This window comes from Grampus griseus, assembly GCF_964374135.1.
Source record: "Grampus griseus genome assembly, chromosome: 9".
NCBI lineage: Eukaryota > Metazoa > Chordata > Mammalia > Artiodactyla > Delphinidae > Grampus > Grampus griseus.
Genome location: NC_139003.1, coordinates 17,524,751 through 17,548,505, shown reverse-complemented (window position 1 = coordinate 17,548,505; position 23,755 = coordinate 17,524,751). Strand labels below are relative to the sequence as shown.

At 35.7% G+C, this 23,755-nt stretch overlaps 1 protein-coding gene across 6 annotated transcripts in view; it reads right to left on the bottom strand.

Annotated features, from left to right (window-relative positions):
- The window catches only part of CNOT4 (CCR4-NOT transcription complex subunit 4), a 141,507-nt gene that overhangs the window by 80,043 nt on the left and 37,709 nt on the right, over positions 1–23,755 (bottom strand). For all 6 annotated transcript variants that reach the window (XM_082662466.1, XM_082662468.1, XM_082662467.1 and 3 more), the window contains exon 2: positions 363–628. In XM_082662466.1, coding sequence (XP_082518592.1) covers positions 363–536 — 174 coding nt within the window. In that variant the 5' untranslated portion in view covers positions 537–628. The remainder of the gene's footprint in view (positions 1–362; positions 629–23,755) is intronic.

Here is a 23,755-nt window from a genome sequence, read left to right as displayed (position 1 = left end):
CAAATTTCCCCCCAGATGTAATACTGATTGTGCTTTTCCAATTTCACACCATCCTATCTAAATCTACTGCCTCTCTCTACTCCTAATCCTATTAAACAGCCAGCACCACCAACCTTGTCAATCTCCTCAGATAAGAAAACTAAGGCCAACCAGAGAGGTTATGTGGCTTCACCAAGGTCATATACTTAGTTAACAATAAAGGCGAGACTCTGACTCCCAGGGCAGTGTTCTTTCCACTTCATTAAATCTTAAAAATACAATGCTACACATTATCTCATCTGAGGTTTGTAGATTCTTTTAAATCTACTTACTCATAGGCATGGGGAAAAAAACTAAACACAAAGTTATTCTGGAGTATTTACCTTTCTGCATGCAGGACAAAGCCCATTTTCATCAGTGCGAATTCGATGCCAACAAAATCGGCAAATCTGGTAGCCACAGGTGCAAGGGAAAAAGTTGATATCATCTATCTCCAAGGGCTCCATGCAAAGAGGACATTCCACAGGGTCTTCCTTCACATCAGGACTGCGAGACATCTTCACGTTTATTAAACAGCAGCAAAAGTTTATAATAATTTAAGGGAGAAGGAGGTTCAGCGCTAGGAACTAAACTGTAGAACTTCGAAGACCTGCATAAGAAAAAACAAAATATACTGCTTACTACTGAAAAAATATGTCATATTCAATGATCAAGAATCAAATTGCATAAAAAATTTGAAAAATTAGATCAATTTTTGCTATCTCAGAAGATGGAATTCTGTATATTCTTCATGTCAAGATAAAAGGCGTGAGGTTGTTAAATTTTTTGATTCAACAGAAACACAAAAGAACTTCCTTTTTTTAGCTAAAACATTTAATACTAACCAGTACTAATCATAGCATATTTTAGGGGAATAAATACTATGCAGAAACATCTTCACCTTAAAACATACTCTACACTGTCTTATCTTTCACCTAAAAGCTAGTAGTAATACTGCCACATAACTAAAAGAGTATTATAGTAGTCTAAAATGTGTCCTAGTTTACAAAATAAAACTAATGAAGAAGAGCAGTTTCAGTTACCTGTAATTACATGTTAATATCAAACCATTACCACAGAAAACATAAGACTTGAAAAAAATATGCCATAGAACCTAATTGTTTACAATTAAATATGTATTAATATGCCAATGAAAAGTTCACTTCTGGGAAAATACACACGTATTAAACAAAATTAAAATATTCCTTTTTATTATAGAAATGCTACAAAAAGCCTATAGAAAGGGGGAAGAGAACAAATAGACATCCATGCCTCAAAGTCTTTTTAAAAATTAAATAATTTATCTTTTTAGATTATGGAGAATTGAAAATTTTCAGGCTAAAGTCACTGTTAAATTAAAACGCTATGTCAAAATAATGGAGATATTTTGTTTGTTTACATAATTTGACAAACTAATTCTAAAGTTTACATGAAAGAGTAAATGCATGAGACATGCTTTGAAACTTTTGTGGAAGAAATGTGGGGATCTGCACTATCAGATACTGAACTGTACTACAAAGCTACAGTAACAAATAATTTGATATTGGTACAAAAACAGACAAAAGATCAAAGAAACTAGAGAATCTATAAACAGAACAATGAATTAATGAGATTTTAATATTTGATAAAAGGGACATAACAAGGGCTTCCCTGGTGGCGCAGTGGTTAAGAATCCACCTGCCGATGCAGGGGACATGGGTTAGAGCCCTGGTCTGAGAAGATTCACATGCCGCAACCAAGCCTGTGTGCCACAGCTACTGAGCCTGCGCTCTAGAGCCCGTGAGCCACAACTAATGAGCCCGCGAGCCACAACTACTGAAGCCTATGCGCCTAGAGCCTGTGCTCTGCAACAAGCAAAGCCACCGCAATGAGAAGCCCATGCACCGCGATGAAGAGTAGCCCCTGCTCATCACAACTAGAGAAAGCCCATGCACAGCAACGAAGACCCAATGCAGCCAAAAATAAATAAATGAATTTATTTTAAAAAGGTGTGGGGGGACATAACAAATCAATATGGTGAGGATGGACCCAATTTAAAAGCAGTAACAGGGTCCTGGTCTATCCATTTTAAGAAAGAAACAGTATATAGCTATCTCACACTGCAATCAAAACAAATCTCATATGATCTGTCTAAAGAGCTATACACTGAAATAAACTATTAAAGTGTTAGAAGAAAATAGAATTTTTAAAAATCTTGGGATACAGAAAGTCTTCCTAAGCAGAAACAGAAATTCATAAAAGATAGATATGATCAACTTAGCAATGTGAAAAGAAAAAAACAGACAAATTAAAGCAACAGAGTAAAGCAAGCAACAGAGTAAAGGATATATTCACTGTATACAAGAGTCACTATCCAGAATATATAGAAATCTTACAAGCAATTTTTAAAAGGCAAACAAGTCAAAAGAAAAAATGAGATCAGAACATGATGAGTAGTTCACAAAAGAATTACAAATGATTACAACATATGAAAAGATGATCAACCTCTTTAGTTAGTAAACAGTGAGGTAGCATTTTTCCCCCACCAGCCTGTCAAAGTTAGTCTCCCCTGGCAAAGCAGAGATTATCACTGATCTAAGTTCCTCTTTACAAAGGGAAATGGGAGCACAAAGAGTACCTTGCCTTAAATTGCACAGCTATTAAGTGGTGCGGCCTGGATTCATTCCAGGAATTAGCCCCACATCTGTGCTTTTAACCACTCCCTTAAACCACCTTAGACTCTATCCTACATAAATACTCACACATGTGCACCAAGTACTTTGCTATATGTTTTGCAGCATTGTTCATAAGAGTAGAAAACTGCGAACAATGTTAACTATCCATCAGCTGGCAAATCATTAAGTAAATAATGATATAGCCGTAAGGTTGATGTGTGTTGAATCAGGAGATGTCTATTATATACGATTTTTTAATTTGTAAAAGTAAATTGGAGACTAACGTAAATATATAACTACTTCCACATAAATATAAAAACTCTATGTGTATATATTTGATTTGTTTCTCGAAGAAAATAAAGCACATTGAAGGTTATACACCAAAATGTTATCCATATCACAAAAGACAAAATGGTGGTACTAATTTTATTTTGAAAATCTGTATTATCTGTATTGCTACAACAAACATTTTTGCAATTCAAATGGCCAAACTTAAAAAAAGAAATTATTTTCATCTCTTTTAGGAAAATTAAATCTGACTTTTGTTAATAATTAGAAGAAAAATAAAATGAAATATCTTTTTATGAACCTATAATTATTTCAAAATATAAGTTTCTTAAAAAGAAAAAAATGGTATATGTATTTATAAACAATTCAGGAATCCTGGTCTGCAGACCCAGTTTTGCCACTATCAGTTTCCTCATATATAAAATGAGGGGTTTAATCTTATGGTTACCAGGGGGGGAAAGGGGGAGAGGGATAAATTGGGAGATTGGAATTGACATATACACACTATTATGTATAAAATAGATAACTAATAAGGACCTACTGTATAGCACAGGGAACTCTACTCAATACTCTGTAATGACCTATATGGGAAAAGAATCTAAAAAGAGTGGATATATGTATATGTATAACTGAGTAACTGATTCACTTTGCTGTACAGCAGAAACACAACACTGTAAATCAACTATACTCCAATAAAAATTCAAAAAGAAACAAACAAACAAATAAATAAAATGAGGGGTGTTAAGGAATGCAAAAGTAAGACTGACAACTTCAAAGCCCATGTCCTTTCCAATATGGTAAGACAGAAGTTATGATTACTGAAGGCTCGGTTGCATATTCTTCGGTATATAGTGCAAATGTCCTCAAAGTAAAAGTGACATTACTCTTTCAAAAATTTAAATTCTACAGGAAATCTCTACTTCATTATTTAAGTTCTTGTTCTCTATATCACCTGCAACTAATAACACAACACAGTATAAATTCTTTTTTTTAAGTTACAAGATTTATTACTTAGAAATCCCAGAAATGGAGGGGGGGCGCGCAGGGGGACCACACTGAGCTGGGGGAAGGGCAGTCCTCCACTTCAGGTTAAGAGTGAGCCAGAGACAGAGAGCAGGGTAGCAAGCATGTGTTGATTAGGGCAGACTTTTCTTGGGCTCAACTCTAAGCGGTCATTTTTTTTTTTAATAGATCTTTATTGGAGTATAATTGCTTCACAATACTGTGTTAGTTTCTGTTGCACAACAAAGCGAATCAGCCATATGCATACACATGTCCCCATATCTCCTCCCTCTTGAGCCTCCCTCCCATCCTCCCTATCCCACCCCTCTAGGTCATCCGCAAAGCACCAAGCCAATCTCCCTGTGCTATGCTGCTGCTGCTTCACACCAGCCAACTATTTTACATTCGGTAGTGTATATATGTTGATGCTACTCTCACTTCGCCCCAGCTTCCCCCTCCCATCCCATGTCCTCAAGTCCATTCTCTATGTCTACATCTTTATTCCTGCCCTGCAACTAGGTTTATCAGTACCTTTTTTTTTTAAGATTCCATATATATGCGTTAGCATACAGTATTTGTTTTTCTCTTTCTGACTTATTTCACTCTCTATGACAGATTCTAGGTCCATCCACCTCACTACAAATAACTCAATTTCATTTCTTTTTATGGCTGAGTAATATTCCACTGTATATATGTGCCACATCTTCTTTATCCATTCATCTGTGGATGGACATTTAGGTTGGTTCCATGTCCTGGCTATTGTAAACAGACAACACAGTACAAATTCTGACATACATAAAAACGCTCCTGCATCACCAAAAACCTCCCATGTAGTAAATAAAAATCATACACTCAAAATCATGCTCAAAAGTTCCTTATCACTCATAAAGTGCTGTATACATGGTTTTGTACTTAGGACCCTGTTCAAAAGATTTGTATAAAATACACTATAGTGGGAGGGAGCCTCAAGAGGGAGGGGATATGGGGATCTATGTATACATATAGCTGATTCACTTTGTTATACAGCAGAAGATAATACAACATTGTAAAGCAATTATACTCCAATAAAGATGTTAAAAAAAAAAAACAACATAGGGCCACTACTGTATAGCATAGGAAACTCTACTCATTACTCTGTAATGGTCTATATGGGAAAAGCATCTAAAAAAGAATGGATATATGTATAGGTACAACAGATTCATTTTGCTATACATCTGAAACTAACACATTGTAAATCAACTAAACTCCAATAAAAATTAAAAGAAAAGAAAAAAAACACTATAAAATGTCAAGAACTGCAGCTGCTATGGAAAACAGTTTGGTGGTTCCTCAAAAAGTTAAACATGGAATTAGCATCTGATCCAGCAATTCCACTTTGGGGGATATACCAAAAGAATTGAAAGGAAGGATTTGAACAGAACTTGTACACAAATTTCATAGCAGAATTATTCACAATACAACCCACGTGTCCATCAACAGATGAATGGATAAACAAAATGTAGTGTATACATACAATGAAATGTTATTCAGCCATAAAAAGAATGAAATTCTGATACATGGTACAGTGTGGATGAACCTTAAAAACATTATGTTAGGGGCTTCCCTGGTGGCGCAGTGGTTGAGAGTCCGCCTGCCGATGCAGGGGACACGGGTTCGTGGCCCGGTCCGGGAAGATCCCACATGCCGTGGAGTGGCTAGGCCCGTGAGCCACGGCTACTGAGCCTGCGCATCCGGAGCCTGTGCTCTGCAACGGGAGAGGCTACAACAGTGAGCGGCCCGCATACCATAAAAAAAACAAAAACAAAAAAAACCCATTATGTTAAGTAAAATAAGCCAGTCACAAAAAACGAAAACTGTATGATTCCACCGATACGAGGTAACTAGAATAGGCAATTCATTGACACAGAAAGCAGAACAGAGGCTGGGAGGGGGAGGGAGAATGGGAAGTTTTTGTTTAATAAGTACAGAGTTTCTGTTTGGGATGATAAAAGGATTTTAGAAATAGAAAGTGGTGATGGTTACACAACATTGTGAATATACTTAATGGCACTGAATTGTACGCTTAAAAATACTTAAAATGGGGGCTTCCCTGGTGGCGCAGTGGTTGAGAGTCCGCCTGCCGATGCAGGGAACACGAGTTCGTGCCCCGGTCCAGGAAGATCCCACATGCCGTGGAGCGGCTAGGCCCGTGAGCCATGGCCGCTGAGCCTGCGCGTCTGGAGCCTGTGCTCCGCAACGGGAGATACCACAACAGTGAGAGGCCCGCGTACCACAAGAAAAAAAAAAAAAATTAAAATGACAAGTTTTACGTTACAAATATTTTACAATAAAAATTAAAAATGAAAATATAATTATACACACTTAAATGCAATATGTAATAAACAGCACTTTCGAAAAAAGTACTTGGTTGCTTAATTTAATTAATCCTTTAATTTTCTGCCAATGTGGCAGTGAATTTGTGATAAATGTGTGTATGATGCAATTCCACTGAATAGTTACATAGAAATTACATTCCTGAATACATTATACACCCCAAATTATATGTACACTATAATTACACATAAGAGAAAAGCTATTTATAGATATGAAATATACACACATACATTTTGAATGGTAACTAGAATAGCATCTTAAGTTTCCATAAAAACCATAAATTCAATATATACATATAACTATAAACTAACATTTTTAAAAAACCTATAATAAATTTACGTACAATACCACACAGCTTATATTTTACTTAGCCAATGTTTTATAACTAGAAATTCTTGTTTCTTTAACAATCAGTCCATTCTCAATACAATGGACGCTCCAGGAGAGAAGTTAACTGGTGCATCACATTTACGATGGTATACCAGGCAGCTGCAACATGACTGGGGGTAAATAGTAAGCACCCACGTATTTGATGAATGAATAATAAATAAAAGGAGGAAAGAATTATTTGTTATATGTCAGTTTTGGTTGACAACACTCTTCAAAAGTAGGAAACAATGCTCCAGGTTGTTCACTGTTTCTGTATTAGGCATATACTTCACAAAGCATGTTACTCATATAAACTACACAAAGGCAAAAACAGATTGAACAGTAGCTATGAACAGTTTGCAAGTGTAAGAGCAAGGTAAGTCAACTGACTAAATATCAGCACCGATACCTCTTCGCCTTTTTAAATTAAATACCAAAATACCAATATACATATACCATGAATGTACATTTACAACAGAACTTAAGACTGCCTATACCCAAGTTAGGAAGGCAGGAAAGCGTATTTATTTTCTCATAGAAATAAACATCTCGTTTAGACATTTTCTCATAGAAAAAAAATCTACCTAAGAATTTAAAGTCTCTCTCATAAAAGGTTAAGCTGCAGTTATACAAAAAAATCGGTTATGTGGGGCTGCTTTCTACCTCCCCACCAATTTGTTCTTTATTTATTAACTTATTTGTACTTTATATTCTTTTTTTTTTTTTTGGCCGCTGCATGGCTTGTGGGATCTTAGTTCCCCAGCCAGGAACTGAACCTGGTCCCAGGCAGTGAAAGCACCAAGTCCTAACAGCTGGACCGCCAGGGAATTCCCTGTACTTTATATTCTTAAGATGTAAATAAAAATCAGCATACAAGTCATCTCACATAATATATCATGTCCCCTAAGTATCTTTTGCAGGAGAAGGGGTAGATAGATAAGGGTGGAAGGAGACCATAAATGTTTTTCCAATAGAAAGCAACCTCCATGAGGACAGAGACTGTTTCACTTGTTAGCGTATCCAAAAATCCTAGAAGAGTTCTTGGCAGATAGCTAACACTTAACAAATATGTGTCAAATGGAAGGAAAACAAGAAAGAAGGGATGGAGGAAGAAAGGGAGTGAAGGAAAGGGAAGTACCTATTCATTCATCCATAAATGTGCAAGCACATATTGTAAGAGTCACTGAACAAAACTGTGCTAATCTTTACAAGTCTACATGTAGCAAATACACATTAGACATAGTAATAGACTTCTGTGAACACCTCACTGAAAAGGCAAAGGTTTTTCTATTTTCTTATGATGTAACACTACTAAAAAAAGTAATTTCTAATTTGCATGTAGTATTCATTTGCATAGTTAGAGCAATGTGATGTTGATTTGGGAGAGTTGTTCAACAAAATCCACCGATTTATCAGCTGTACAAAGACAACAGAGATGACAAACCATTTAAATCAAAGCCATAAAGAAACGCAACTGCTGCATACAAATATATTTTCAAAAACCTAACACTATGAAAATATAAATGTATAAAAAAATTGAAGATGATCATTTTGTGAAAAATCAATTTTAAAGAAAAAAGGTTTGTGACAACTTTCCTTTAAATAAAAAAGTTTTCAAACACATTTAAAATGGTTCAAGTAAAAATATCTAATTCAAGCCAATTTGGTAAACATCTCTACCATGAAAAGCATAGTAGGCAGAACTTAACAATGATTAGTCTTTTAAAGGGGGAGAGAGTTTAAAAAAAAAAAAGAGCACATTTAGGCTCTCTTATCAAGAAAGCTGATTATTCTAATTGTACCCAGTATACCAATAACATTACTTATTATTCTCTCTAGGTAAAAAGTTTTAACTTTATTAGAAAACTTAGATGGCTGGCCACTGAAGGTTTTTGCCATCTAAAAGTTTGTTTTTACCTTCATTCACTCAGTGATTCAATAAATAGTTATTAAGCCCTTGTTTCAAATTCTAGTCTAGGTCTTTGAGATACTTTAGTGACCCTAACAGGCAAATATCTCCACCTTTGTTTCCTGTTCTAATTCAAAATCTAAACAAAAATCATAATAAGTCAGTAAATTAAGTATGATAAAAGGTGAGAAAAGGTACCAGAGTCAGGCTGCAATTTAAATGGGCCAGTTGGAGTAGATTTCATTGAAAAGGTAATATTTAACAGAGGAACCTGAGTAAGCCATGCATACACTGAGAACAGACAAGGCAAGGAAAAAATCAGTAGGGAGACCCCAAGAAGGGAAACTGCCTGAAATGCTTGAAGAACAGCAAATTCAGAGTGGTTAGAGTAGAATAAGCGAGGGAAGAACAATTTGAGATAAGGTCAGAGCAATGTGGAGGTCCAGGAACTGGCAAGGGTTCATCATCGGCCATTGGGATAGCTTTGGCTTTCTTTGCGAAATACATGAAGAGGACCCGAGAGTTTTAGAAAGAGGAATGGCAATGGATTTGACTTATATTTTCAAAAGATCTCTCTGGGTTCCACTTCCAGCGTGACAGTGTAAGGAGCTCCATGAGCTCATTCCCCAGCAAAACTGCTGAAAACTATTTAAAACCAACCATTTAAACTATCCAGAAATGATGCTAAGAGCATAAGGCAAATGAAGAAATGCTTATTCAAGAAAATCTACTAAAACTCAGGAAAAACAACAATACTATGTGGTATCTGACTAAAAACTGTTCCCTCTCTCCTTCCCTCCCCCATCTCAGTTCAGTGAGACTCAAACTTCACTCCAGGCTGGCGCTGCCAAGAACACAGGGTTACCACTCAGAGAACCATCTTCCTAGGAGGGGCAGGATATTAGCATTTCTCATCCTGCCCAAAGCTACCCGATGCTGAAGCTAAAGTTCCAGGTTAAGTGCAGCCGATAGATGGAGGCTCCCCTCTTCCACCCAACTGCCACTCATGGGAAAGAGGACCTATGTTGCTGCTGCATGTTGAAAATACTATGACCCCAGACTGCCCTCCAACCAGCTACTTCATAAAGCTGGGGTCCTGCACCAGGAAACGCAAGAGACTTGAGGTTACTGTATACCCCTTCAATGAGTGCTCAGTTACTAAACTGGGAGTGTCACACGGAGAAAAAAGTACACCACTGCCCCCCCTACTCAATGCCAGAGCTTAGCCAGATTTTAACAGGAAGGTAAAGCAGGTCTTAAAACAGATAGCTCTGAATCTCTTTCCAAAAAACTGACTTCATTTGTGATGGTGTCTGAAGTCCAAACCTAAGCACAATCTCAAAACCACGAAGGCTGTAGTGAAAGAAAACTGGGAGGAGAGTCAGACACAGGCTGAACTGTAAACCAGCTACTCTGCAGGAAAGAATAAGGAGAATCAGGTTCTTAACTGCTGGATGAACCCTCCTGGGGTCAGAATAAATTTCAAGCTCTGACCTCAAGAACTATGCCTTCAAGTGAGCTCAATTTTTTTTTCAATCAGGCTGAGAAGCAATTTATGTCCTAGGGCATTGTTGAGCAGTCAGTGCGGAGTTTAACATCTGGGTGTGGTCAATGAAAGAGACAGTGGAAGAGGGCCCTGCCCGAAACACTGTCATCCCAGGATGCATGTGGACATACCCAAATCTGCACACCCCAGGGACACCAACAGATGCTTAACACGGCAAGAGGGAAACAGACTTCACTAAATTAATCCACCCAGGCACTAAACAAATAAGCAAATAACAATAACAAACCCTGGGAAGGGTAGGAGGAGACTAGTACCCAGAGTTGCTATAATATTATATAAAATGTCCAGTTTCCAACCAGAAATTACAACTGTGCAAAGAAACAAGAAAGTATAACCCATACGCCAGGAAAAAAACAGGCAACAGAAACTGCCTGTGAGAGCCACCAGATGTTGGATTTAACAGACAAAGACTTCAAAGGAGCCATTTTAAGTATGTTCAAAAAACTAAAGGGCACCATAATTAAAGAAGTAATATATAATGACAATGTCACATCAAATAGAGAATTTCAATGAAGAGATAGATGCTATTTTTTTAATGGAAATTCTGGAGTTATAAGTACAATGACTGAAATTAAAGTCACTCAAAGCCTGTACATGTAGACTGGCAGAAGAATGAATTGGTGAAAGAGAAGATAGATCAATAGAGATTAAGCAATCCAAAGAACAGAGGGGGAAAAATGAAGAAAAATGAACAGAGCTTCAGAGAAATGTAAAACACCATTAAGCACGTCAACATACACATCATGGGAATAGTAGAAGGAGAGAAAAGGAAAAGAAGAAACATATTTGAAGAAACAATGGTATAAAAATGAAGAACTATAGCTACACAACAAAGATGAATCCCAGAAGTACAGTATTGAACAAGGAAGCAAGAAGTAGAATATAACTGTGCTCATATAAATTTCAACAGATAAAAGAAAACTTTTAGAGATGCACATAAGGTGATAAAAAGTCAGGACAGCGATTGCCTCTGGGTGAAAGGGAGAGGGTTATGAAGAGGTGAACAGGAAGACGTGTGTATGCTTGGTGGGGGGCGGGGTGTGTGTGTTCTGAAGTACTTGAAATATTCTATTTTTTTAATTCAAGTATAGTTGATTTACAATGTTGTTAGTTTCTGCTGTACAGCAAAGTGATTCAGTTATACATATGTATACATTCTTTTTTATATTCTTTCCCATTATGGTTTATCACAGGATATTGAATATAGTTCCCTGTGCTATACAGAAGGACCTTGTTGTTTATCCATTCTATATATAATAGTTTGCATCTGCTAATCCCAAACTCCCAATCCATCCCTCCCCCACTCCCCTCTCCCTCGGCAACCACAAGGCTGTTCTCTATGTCTGCAAGTCTATTTGCTTTGTAGATGGGCTCATTTGTGTCATATTTTAGATTCCACATACAAGTGATGTCATATGGTATTTGTCTTTCTCTTTCTGACTTACTTCACTTCGTATGACAACCTCTAGCTGCATCCATGTTGCTGCAAATGGCATTATTTCATTCTTTGTTATGGCTGAGTATATTCCATTGTGTATATATATGTACCACAACTTCTTTATCCATTCATCTGTTGATGGACATTTAGGTTGTTTCCATGTCTTGGCTATTGTAAATAGTGCTTTTGTGAACATAGGGGGTGCGTGTATCTTTTTGAATTATAATTTTGTCCAAATATATGCCCAGGAGTGGGACTGCTGGACCATATGGCAACTCTATTTTTCGTTTCTTGAGGAACCTCCATACTGTTTTCCATAGTGGCTGCACCAACTTACATTACTACCAACTGTGTAGGAGGATTCCCTTTCTCTAAACCCTCTCCAACACTTGTTGTTTGTAGACTTTTTAATGATGGCTATTCTGACCAGTGTGAGGCGGTACTTCATTGTAGTTCTGATTTGCATTTCCCTAATAATTAGCGATGTTGAGGATCCTTTCATGTGCCTGTTGGTCATCTGTATGTCTTCTTTGGAAAAATGTCTATTTAGGGCTTGTGCCCATTTTTCAATTGGGTTGTTTTGTTGTTGTTGTTTTTGAGATATGTGAGCTGTTTTTATATTTTGGAAATTAAGCCCTGTCAGTCGCATCAGTTGCAAACATTTTCTCCCAGTCTGTAGGTTGTCTTTTTATTTTGTTTATGTTTTCTTTTGCTGTACAGAAGCTTGTAAGTTTGATTAGGTCCCATTTGTTTAGTTTTGCTTTTGCTTCTATTGCCTTGGGAGACTGAGCTAAGAAAACATTGGTACGATTTATGTCAGAGAATGTTTTGCCTATGTTTTCTTCTCGGATTTTTATGGTGTCATGCTTTATATTTAAGTCTTTAGGCCATTTTGAGTTTATTTTTGTGTATGGTGTGAGGGTGTGTTCTAACTTCATTGATTTACATGTGGCTGTCCAACTTTTCCAACACAACTTGTTGAAGAGGTTGTCTTTTTCCATTGTATATTCTTGCCTCCTTTGTCAAAGACTAATTGACCATAGGTGTGTGGGTTTATTCTGGGCTCTCTATTCTGTTCCACTGATCCACATGTCTGTTTTGTGCTAATACCACACTGTTTTGATTACTGTAGCTTTGTAGTATTGTCCCAAGTCTGGGGGGGTAACGCCTCCTGCTTTTGGGAATTCTGAGTCTTTTATGGCTGCATGTAAATTTTAGGATTATTTGTTCTAGTTCTGTGGAAAACATCATGGATCTTTTTGATAGGGATCACATTAAATCTGCAGATTGCTTTGGGTAGTATGGCCATTTTAACAATATTAATTCTTTCAATCCAAGAGCATGGGATTTGACTTTGCTCACCTTCTTTGACTCACCTTCAATGAAATATTCTATTTTAGACCTGGGAAATGGTTACAAAGATGTTTGCCATATAATTAAAGTCTACATGTTTTACATGTGTATGTTTTATGTTTCTGAATATACAGTTTTTACTTTTTTCAAAGTCTTAAAAGAAAAAGATAATAGCTGCAATTTTCCCAGAAAGGTTAAAAACAACCCCCTGCCCCAGAAAGCGCAACATACCCAAGTGAGATCAATAAATCCACACCCAGACACAAGACAGTAAAACTGCAGAACACTAAAGGCAACAAGAATTTCAAAAGCAAACATTTAAAAAGAACCCTTCACCCAATGAAATGATAATTAGACTTTACAGCAGATTTTTCAACAGCAACAAGTGAAGCCAGAAGGGAAAGACAATATTCAAGATTCTGAGAGAAAATACTGTCAACCTACAGTTGTGGTCCTTGAAAACAATAACCCTTAAGAATGAAAGTAAATGATAAAACAACATTTTTTGAGATAATCGAGCTTTTCACATGGACTGATTATTAGAAGATGTTAGTTAAATATGATAGTAGTGTTTATTTTGTTAAAAAGCTCTTCTAGAGGAGATACATTCTAAAGTATTTACAGACTTCATGGTATGATATCTTAGCAGGAAAGGAGGCACAGAATGGGGAAGTGATGAAATGAGAATAGCAAAAGTCCATAACTACAGAAACTGAGGGATGGAAATAATTGGGTTTCATCACACTATTTGGTCTACTTTCACATATGCTTAAAATTTTCCATGATAAAAATAACTGATTTTAAAATAAGGCTAAATTAAAATTAAAACAAATAAACAAAAATAGAGACAGTTTACCAGTAAGAGACATCCATTAAAGGAATTTGTGAAGATATTCTTCAGGAAGAAGGAAAATGATCTCAGAAGAACAGTCAGAGATTAAAGAAGATGGTGAGGAAAGAATATAGTAAAAATACATGTAAATTGAATCATATTTCTATAGAATATTCTATTTCTGTATAAAATAATATAACTTGTTGGATTTAACAAGGATAAAATAAAACATTAAACAACAACATGGCAGTTGAGAGAGGACTGATATAAGATAAACTGCTATAAGATCCAACTTTAAGAGCAATACAAATAGTAAAATATCAAGGATAACCACATATTCTCTAAGATCTACTAACTGCACTTCCTTTTATCTTTTTTAGAGAAACCAGTGCACATTTTAATGAGGCACCATGTACAAATAGTTCCAGCACTGTTTGTAACAGCAAAAAAACTGGAAATCTAAATGCCCATCAAGGAATTCCCTGGCGGTCCAATGGTTAGGACTCCACGCTTCCACTGCATGGGGCATGGGTTCGATCCCTTGTCAGGGAACTAAGATCCCGCATGCCACAGTGAGGCCACACACACAAAAGAAGTCCATCAATAGGAAATGGCAAATTTATGGCATATCAACAAAATGAAATACTACAGCAATTTAGAAGACTAAGGTAGATCTGTACATACAAACATACTGAATGAAAAAAGCTAATTGCAGGTACTATATGACAGTTTTTACATTAAAAAAGAAACCATATGTTTTCTTTATATACAAACATACAGATGGTCTTCAACTTATGACTGTTCAACTTGCAACTTTATCATTATGCAAAAGCGATGTGTGTTCGGAGAAGACAAAACATACTTCGAATTCTGAATTCTGATCTTATCCCAGGCTAGCGATATGCAGTACAAAACTCTCCTGTGATGCTGGGTAGCGGCAGTGAGCCGCAACTCCCAGTCAGCCACGTGTCCCTGTTAGCCACACCATCAGACGGGTAAACAACCGATACACTTAAACCATTCTGTACCCAGATAACCATTCTGTTTCTCGCTTTCAGTACAGTATTCAATAAATTACATGAGATATTCAACACTTTATTATAAAAAAGGTTTTGTTAGGTGTTTTTGCCCAACTGTATGCTAATGTAAGTGTTCTGAGCACATTTAAGGTAGGCTAGGCTATGCTATAATGTTCAGCATCTTAGGTGTACTAAATGCACTTTTGACTGACAAGATACTCAATTTACTGGAATATAATCCCATAATAAGTCAAGGAAAATATATAATTTTATATGCAAAATCACAGAAAAAAATTAAACACAAGGTGGTAATAGTGGCTACACCTATGAAACAATGAAGAAAATGGGATGGATTGGAAACTTGAGCCTTGTCTATGATTTTTGTAAAGACAGACTATATTTATGCATTTCTCTATAACAACAAATTAATTTTTAAAAATAACTTTAAGGACATTAAACTTTGAATTCTTTCCGTGTAAAGATTGTGTCTATTGTGTTCAACACTGTACCTCGGGCAAATGTATAGCAAATAATAGGTTCCCACAACTGGGAGAGGTGGAGGGAGATATGGAAGAGTGACTCAAAAGAAATATACCAAAGTAGCAGACTTTTATCACTTAGTAGAGCAGTTATAAGTAGCTTCTTTTCTTCCTTTTATTTTCTTCTATTTCCCAATTTTTAGAAAATAAACATTTATGTTTACAATGGGAAAAGCTATTTTAAATTAGTTAAAAACTAGGTACAATTGACAAATAAAAAGAAACAAAGTGATGAGATGAAAAAACTTTTAAATGTATAATTAGAGAATTAGCATTAATGTGTTTCCTATTAACTTAATGCTCTCTCAGAAGAAGGCTAGGAGTATAAAAAATTAAAGGCCTGATGAAGGTCTTATTAATAAGATAAAATCAAATCTGTATAAAATCAAAGCAGAGACTAATTAATGTGCCAATTAGTTCTCTGCCATACTTGGGCAGGTTGTCAACAGAAGTAGTTGCCTACATCAACGTATTTTCAATTCAGGAAAAAGAACAGATCTATTTGGGGGAAGGTGCCTGGTAGAAGTGTATGCCTATTTTATAGAGTTTTTAAGAACTGACCCAGAGACTATCTGAAACAAATGCATCCAGGTACCAAAAGCTTAAAACCCTCCAAGTCACTCTGGACCTATTAAATTAGTTCTTTTAGAGAGGCTTCTGTATATCAATTTACAATATACCAGTAGTAACAGATAAGGTAGAAAAAAATTAATCCAAGGAGAAATACTAAACTGAAGTGCAAGGGCCAGGATCATCCTCTCAGAATTAAAAAATAAACAAATAATAATGTTTATTAGCATGGTTAAGTGTGACCTTTTCTTTACCCAAATCTAGATTCTACCATCTCCTCAATTCTGATCCCAGATCACATGGTGCCAATCAAATGCTCCTCTTCCACCATGAGATCATTTCCAATTCAACCATCCCTAAGTTCTTTTATCCTGCCAGCACTTTGGTGTTCCCACTTCATGTCATGCACCGACTAATAAGGAAGTACATCCTTTCAATTTTTTGTCTGGGTGAGACACAGAAGGGTACAGTAGACAGGAAAGATATGAGATAATCTGGTTTAAAAGTGCCTTTTAAATGGAAAAAATGAATTTTAAACATTAATGCCAAACAAATACAGGAATCAAGCTTATATATGAATACTCCCGGAATTGTCAGTATTATGTACTTCTAGATACATTACCATGCACCCCACCCAGGATAAAATTAAAAGATTAATAATAAGGGTATTTAAGGAGCCTAAGATATAGAAATAATAGCTAATAATTCTCCTTTAAAAAGAAGACAAAAATCAATGTTTCAATTTGTTTTCTTCCTCCCTAATCTCGACATGTGTCTTGCTTCTATTGTGACACAGTAAAATCCAGAATGGTAACAGTTTTACGCTATAAAGCCAAGTAAAAATAGTACATAGTTCAGAATCCTCTGTACATGTACAACTAGTTCATTCCTACTTCAAACAGAAAATGTTAAGCAAACTGTATTTCTGGAGAAAGTCTCAAAGAGAATGTGTGTGTTGGAATGTTTTAAATAATAAAACATTTTATAAACAATAAAGGACCATTGTTACACGACATTAGATCCAATACAATAGTAAAACACACATCATTACCCCCTAAGAAAAGAATTATGTAAAAAAAAGTGGCTTCAAATCTGCATAGAAATGGAAACTCATTCAACCAACTCAAAGGCTGTGTTTCCAATGTGCTTGTTTTAGTAATCTTTAAATTGCACATATAAGGGAATTCACTGGTGGTCCAGCGGTTAGGACACTTTCACTGCTGGGGCCTGGGTACAATCCCTGGTTGGGGAACTAAGATCTCGCAAGCCGCGCAGCACGGCCAAAAAATAAAATATAATTAATTAATTTGCACATATAAGTATACTCTATACACATACTTTAAAAGTTCATGATCGGGGCTTCCCTGGTGGTGCAGTGGTTGGGAGTCCGCCTGTCGATGCAGGGGACGCGGGTTCGTGCCCTGGTCTGGGAAGATCCCATATGCCACGGAGCAGCTGGGCCCGTGAGCCATGGCCGCTGAGCCTGCGCGTCCGGAGCCTGTGCTCCGCAACGGGAGAGTCCACAACAGTGAGAGGCCCGCGTACCGCAAAAAAAAAAAAAAAAAAAAAATTTCTTTCTGCATCTTCATACTCTTAACTATAAAATTTCACAAACTTGAAATAATTCGGGGTCACAGCCTTGTTTTCCAATTAGACAAAATTCAGGAAATAAATACAGTAACTGAGAAATACTGACATGAAATACTTACCTACCACATGACAACTACAATGAAACCGAGATCATTCTCAATAATACATGTCGAAGCATTAAGTAAAACTGTCCCTAGTGATGTTAACCAACACTAACTAAACGTTTACAAAATGTCCCTGATGTTGAGGGCCCCAGTAAAATTCTAAAAACTCATAGTATCTGTATATAAAAATACAAAGAGTGAGAAAGTTATCTAGAAGTTTAGAATTGGGTACAGTTTCATATTTCATAGAAGGAAGAAATTCTGTTGGGGGTGCAAAAAGGAGTAATAATGAAAATAAAATATGAATACCGAAAAATGCAAGAGCAAAGAAAGTAAAGGTATGGAAGTGAGATTAAAAAATTATTAGAGTCTAAGTTATGTTTTAACAAGAAAGGAGAATAGCCAAAGGTAGCCTACTGAGTTTAGCATCACAAAGGAAGCAGCTGGGTTTTATTAAAGAGAAAACAGTTTATATGAATAACAGTGGTGAGGGATGCAAGGAGAAAGAGGGAATAAAAAAGAAAATAATCAAAATAGAACATTAAAATTAAGTCACCATTTAGTTACAATCCACCTCCAATCATTTTTGCAATAGAGTTGTAGTCATTATATAGAAGTATGCAACCATTACCTTCCAATTACTGTAAAAATCACAGTATACCTATTAAGGGGAAAGTTTAAGAATCAAGCTGGTAATATCAATAATATGCATGCATAATAAACTGCTGTACATAACTGTAAACTCTGTTACTACACTTATAACCTGTGAAAGGGTCTAACTTTTGATAATGGCTAGAACTTCAGCACTTATCCACCAATTTGGCGGGACGAGGCAAATTACGGTAAACTGTTTGGAACACCTACAATGCTTCTAGAAGCTTTAATGCACAAAATAAGAATTGTTTTTAAAAAAGAAAATTCTGCTTTAAAGCAACAGAAATGTGTAAGAATACATTAACCAAGCAGAAATCTACATCAAACTAAGAATCAGAGAAGAACTAGCTTGAAGCTTCTGAGTAGCAACCTAGACTACAACCTACTAGGTGAAAAAAAATTGCTCAAGTAGCAAAATTAGATTTATAAGATTATGTCTCCTAAACAAAGACTAATAAGCAAATTAGCCTTACAGTAAGGAACAAGTATAAAGTGCTCTGTAGGTGTAATTGTAGAGAAGGATGAAGTTCAATAAAATGGGGAGGGAAGGAGAAAAGGATAAAACAGACAAGAGGGAACTATATCATAAGCTTAATATCAAAATCTGAGTAAAGAAAACAACAGATCATTCTCATGAAAACATAAATACAAAAATCCTAAGTATAAAATTAGCAAATTCAACAATATTAAACTAAGTAGAGTTTTCCCAGCAGTGCAAGGACTTCATAATAGGGAATTATTTATCACCTCAAAAGGTCAAAACAAAAAAACTGTCCACCTCAAGAAATACTAAAAAGTCACTTAATAAAACTCACTATCTTGTCCTTATGACCTCTCTTAATAGGAATAAAAAGATTATTCTATAACGTGATAATGGATATCTACCCCAATACATTCTAATGATGAAATGTTAAAGGGATTCTCACTAAAATCAGGAATAAGGTAGGATGCTATCATTTCTATTAACATTATTCCAGAAGTTGTAGTCAATGCTATATAAAAATTTAAAATTAAGCAATATTATTATATGTAAAGAAAAATTAAAAACAAAATGTAGAAGACTAACATGTGTTACCAATATCATAATGAAATGGGAACATTATTACAGATACCATAAGAGGAAGTAAAAGCATAAAAGGAAATGCCTAGATTCTGTAAAAACGCAAGTTTCTAAAACTGACCCAAGGGACTTCCCTGGCAGTCCCATGGTTAAGACCCCGCGCTTCCACTGCAGGGGGCACAGGTTTGATCCCTAGTCAGCGAATGAAGATCCCACAAGCCACGGGGCATGGCCAAAAAATAATAAATAAATAAATAAAACGGACCCAAGAGGAAATAGAAAATCTAGATTGTCCTCTAAAGGCTAATGTAATTTAATATATATTTTAAAACCTTCCCAGATGGCTTCATGGGTGAATCCTCAAAATATTTTAAAAATAAGTAATACCAAACTTAGACAAACTCTTTTAGAGAAGAGTGGAATAGGAAAACACTTCCCAAGGCATTTTATGAGGCAGCACACTGTTATCATAACCTGACAAAATCATGACAAGAAAATTACTGAACAAGAATCTTCATGAACATAGACCAAAAGAAAAAAAATTCTTTAAAACTTAACAAACAAAATATAGCAAATATATTAAAGGAAATATATCATGACTGTGATTATCCCAGGGATGCAAAATTAATTTAACATTCAAAAATTAGTCAGTGGATAAGTGTACAAACTGCCAAGGAGAGTACACCAGGATGCCAGTAACACTGAAGAATAGAATATAATGTCAAGCAGACCAGGTGTGAAGACTGGCCTGCACAACCCACGGCCTCAGTGAGCAAGTTCATGTGAAGATGAAGTTGCTTGATGAACATGGAATCAGAATAAAGCTGCTTGGATATAAACCTTGAATTATCAGTGGGCTCTAATGACCCATTACATTCATCCTCATTTATTCATCCATATGTATATTATAAATGTCTTATAAAGTATAAGACAAAAAGGTATTTAAAAACTACAAACAATACTTGTGAAATAAACATTACGAGTTCACACACACACCAAAAAGTCAGTGGAATTCACCACATTAACCAAATAAAAAAGAATCATGATCACCTCAAAAGATGTAGAAAAGTAAGAAAATTTAACATCTATTCATGATAAAAATTCTCAGCAAATTAGAAATAAAAGGAAACTTCCTCAATGTGACAGAGTATCTATAAAAAGCCTACAGCTAACATCATACCTAACGGTGAAACACCGAACACTTTCCCTGAAGTCAAAAACAAATCAAGACAGTCTGCTTTCAACTTACCTATTCAAACATTTTACTAGAAGTCCTAGCCAGTACAGCAAGACAAGAAAAGTAAACAAACAAATATTGTTAAACTAAAACCATTGTTTATTTGCAAATGATGTAACTTCATACGTAGAAGATCCAAAGGAATAGAAAAATTACTTGAACTACTAAGTGAATTTAGCAAGACCTCTGGATACAAAAGGAATACACAAACATCTATTGTATTTCTAAATACCAGTAATATACAATAGAGACATAAAGTAAAACCACAACACCACTTATAATAGAATTAAATAAAACATTACTTAGGAATAAATATACGGAGAGATGTGAAATACATCTACATTAAATCACAAAATACTACAGAGAAAAATGAAAGAAGACCTCAATAAACGGAGAGATACACAATGTTTATGAATTGGAAGACATGATATTTTTAAGATATCAATTGTCCTCAAATTAATGTATATATTCAATGCAATCCAAATCAAAATCCAAATGGACTTTTTAAAAACAGAAATTGGCAAGCTGATTCTAAAATTTACATGGAAATGTAAAGGAATTAAAATACTCAAGCAACCTTGAAGAAGAACAAAGTTGGAGAACTTACACAACCAGATTTCAAAACTCAGTGTGAAGTTACAGTAAGTAAAAACAGTGCTGGCATTCTTGATAATTAATTTTTGGACAGACACCAATAAAATTCAATGGAGAAAGATAGGTGCTTTCCATATATGATATTGACGAAACTGAATATCAATGTGGGAAAAAAGTGAACCTCTACCTAACATCATATACATAATTAATTTCAGGTGAATCACAGATTTAAATTTGAGTGCCAAGCTATTGATATATATTGTTGACAAAAGACTCGTATCTCAACTGTATGAAAAATCCCTACAAAAAATAAAGGAACAAATAATTCAATTAAAAAGTAAATGAGAATATACATAAAGCTTTTAGAGGAATATTTAGGAGAATATCTTCATGACTTTGGGGCAGGGGAAAGATTTCTCAGCACACAAAAGGCAATAAACATAAACTTTTTAATTGATAAAACAGACTTCATCAAAATTAAAGCCTTCTGCACATCAAAAGATGCCAATAATGAAGTGAAAAGGCAAGCTAATATTGCAAGAAAACATTCACAACACATCTAACAAAGAATCCATATCCAAAATACATAAAGAACTCCTACAAATTAATAATAAAAGACAGTGCAATTTACACAAATGGTCAATAAGCACTTAATATGTTCACCACCACTGGTCATCAGAGAAAAGCAAATTAAAACTACATTGAGACATCACTACACAATCACCAGAATAGCTGTAATCAATTCCAAGTGTTAGTGAGGACATGAAGCAACTATAACTGCCATATTTTGGGCTTCCCTGGTGGCGCAGTGGTCAAGAATCGCCTGCCAATGCAGGGGACATGAGTTCGAGCCCTGGTCCGGGAAGATTCCCACGTGCCGCAGAGCAACTAAGCCCGTGCACCACAACTACTGAGCCTGCACTCTAGAGCCTGCGAGCCACAACTACTGAGCCCAAGTGCCACAGCTACTGAAGCTTGCGCGCCTAGAACCTGTGCTCTGCAACAAGAGAAGCCCGCGTACCACAACGAAGAGTAGCCCCTGCTCACCGCAACTAGAGAAAAGCCCATGTGCAGCAAAGACCCAACACAGCCAAAAATTTTTTTTAATTAATTAATTAATTTTTTTAAAGACTGCCATATTTTGATTAGAGCATAAAATGGGACAACTATTTCTGGAAACTAGCAGTTTTTAATAAAGTTAAACACACACCTACCCTATAACCCAGAAAATCCTCTCCTAGATATATATTCAAGTGAAATTAGTGCATATGCCTACAAAAAGATTTGTACAAGAATGTTCATAGCAGCATTATTCATAATAGCTTCCCCTCCCTCCCCCACGAAAAAAGGAAATGATTCAAATGTCCATCAACAGAAGAGTGGATAAACTGTGCTATATTCATACAATGGAATACTACTTCTTAACAGAAAAGATACTACTAATACAAATAACTACTTTGATAAATCTCAAAAGTATTATGTCGAGAGCAAGGAGCCAAGCACAAAGGAGTACAAGGTTTCATTACAGAAAGTCTGAGAATAGGCAAAGCTAATCAAAAGTCAGAATGCTTGCTTCTTAGTGGGAACGGTGATACTGACTGGAAAGAGGCAAAAGTGAACCATCTAAAGTGACTGTAAATGTTCCATATCTTGATCTGGGTGTCGGAGACAAGTGTGCATACATATGTAAAAGGTCAAATGTTTACTTTTATATGAACTGTCCCTCAATTATGTACTCTGCAAAGGAAAAGAAGAAAAGGGAGGTGAAGGAAAGAAGTGCCATTTTAATCTAAATTTCATGGTCTAAATCAAAATTTAGGGACACCAACAAATCTTTTGTGGAAGGGAGTGTTCTCTATGATACAAAATTGTATTATTTTCTTTGAACAGCCCATTGAAATGCCATTGTTACATGTTCAGCCTACTGACTGTCCAAGGATAATATATTAAGAGGATTTTGACAGCAGTTCTATTTTCTTTCATTTGTCCAAAGACTTCTAAGTTTCATCAGAGTATCCATACTTCTAATACTATGTTACATATAATATATTATCTCTTCTAGAACTTTGTGACTTAAAACTCTATTCAAGTTTAATTTTTTTCTATACCAAAAAGTCAATTATTTAATTTCACTATAAAATAATTATCAGTTACAAAACTGCAACAATTCAAAAAAAATGTGTAAGTCATCCACAATCCAATATTCTAGTATATAAAGTTTTCTGTACCTACACACCTCAAGTACATATTATAAATGTCTGTGTGTTTTGAAAGGGGGAGGATCATCCTGCACACTGTTCTGGAATCTAGCCCCCTGCTTAATGCAATTCATATCTTCCCTTGCATAAGTCATGGGTGATGTCACTCAATGTGTAATATTTTTCTATACAGATGTCCTGTAATTTATTTAATCAGTGCCGTTACTAAAAATTTGTTTCCAACTTTTTATTACTGTGAACAATATTATAACAAACAGTCCATCTGTGTTGATTTTCTTTCTTTTTTCTTTTTTTTCTTTTTTTTTTTGTGGTACCGGGCCTCTCATCGCTGCGGCCTCTCCCACCGCGGAGCAGAGGCTCCGGATG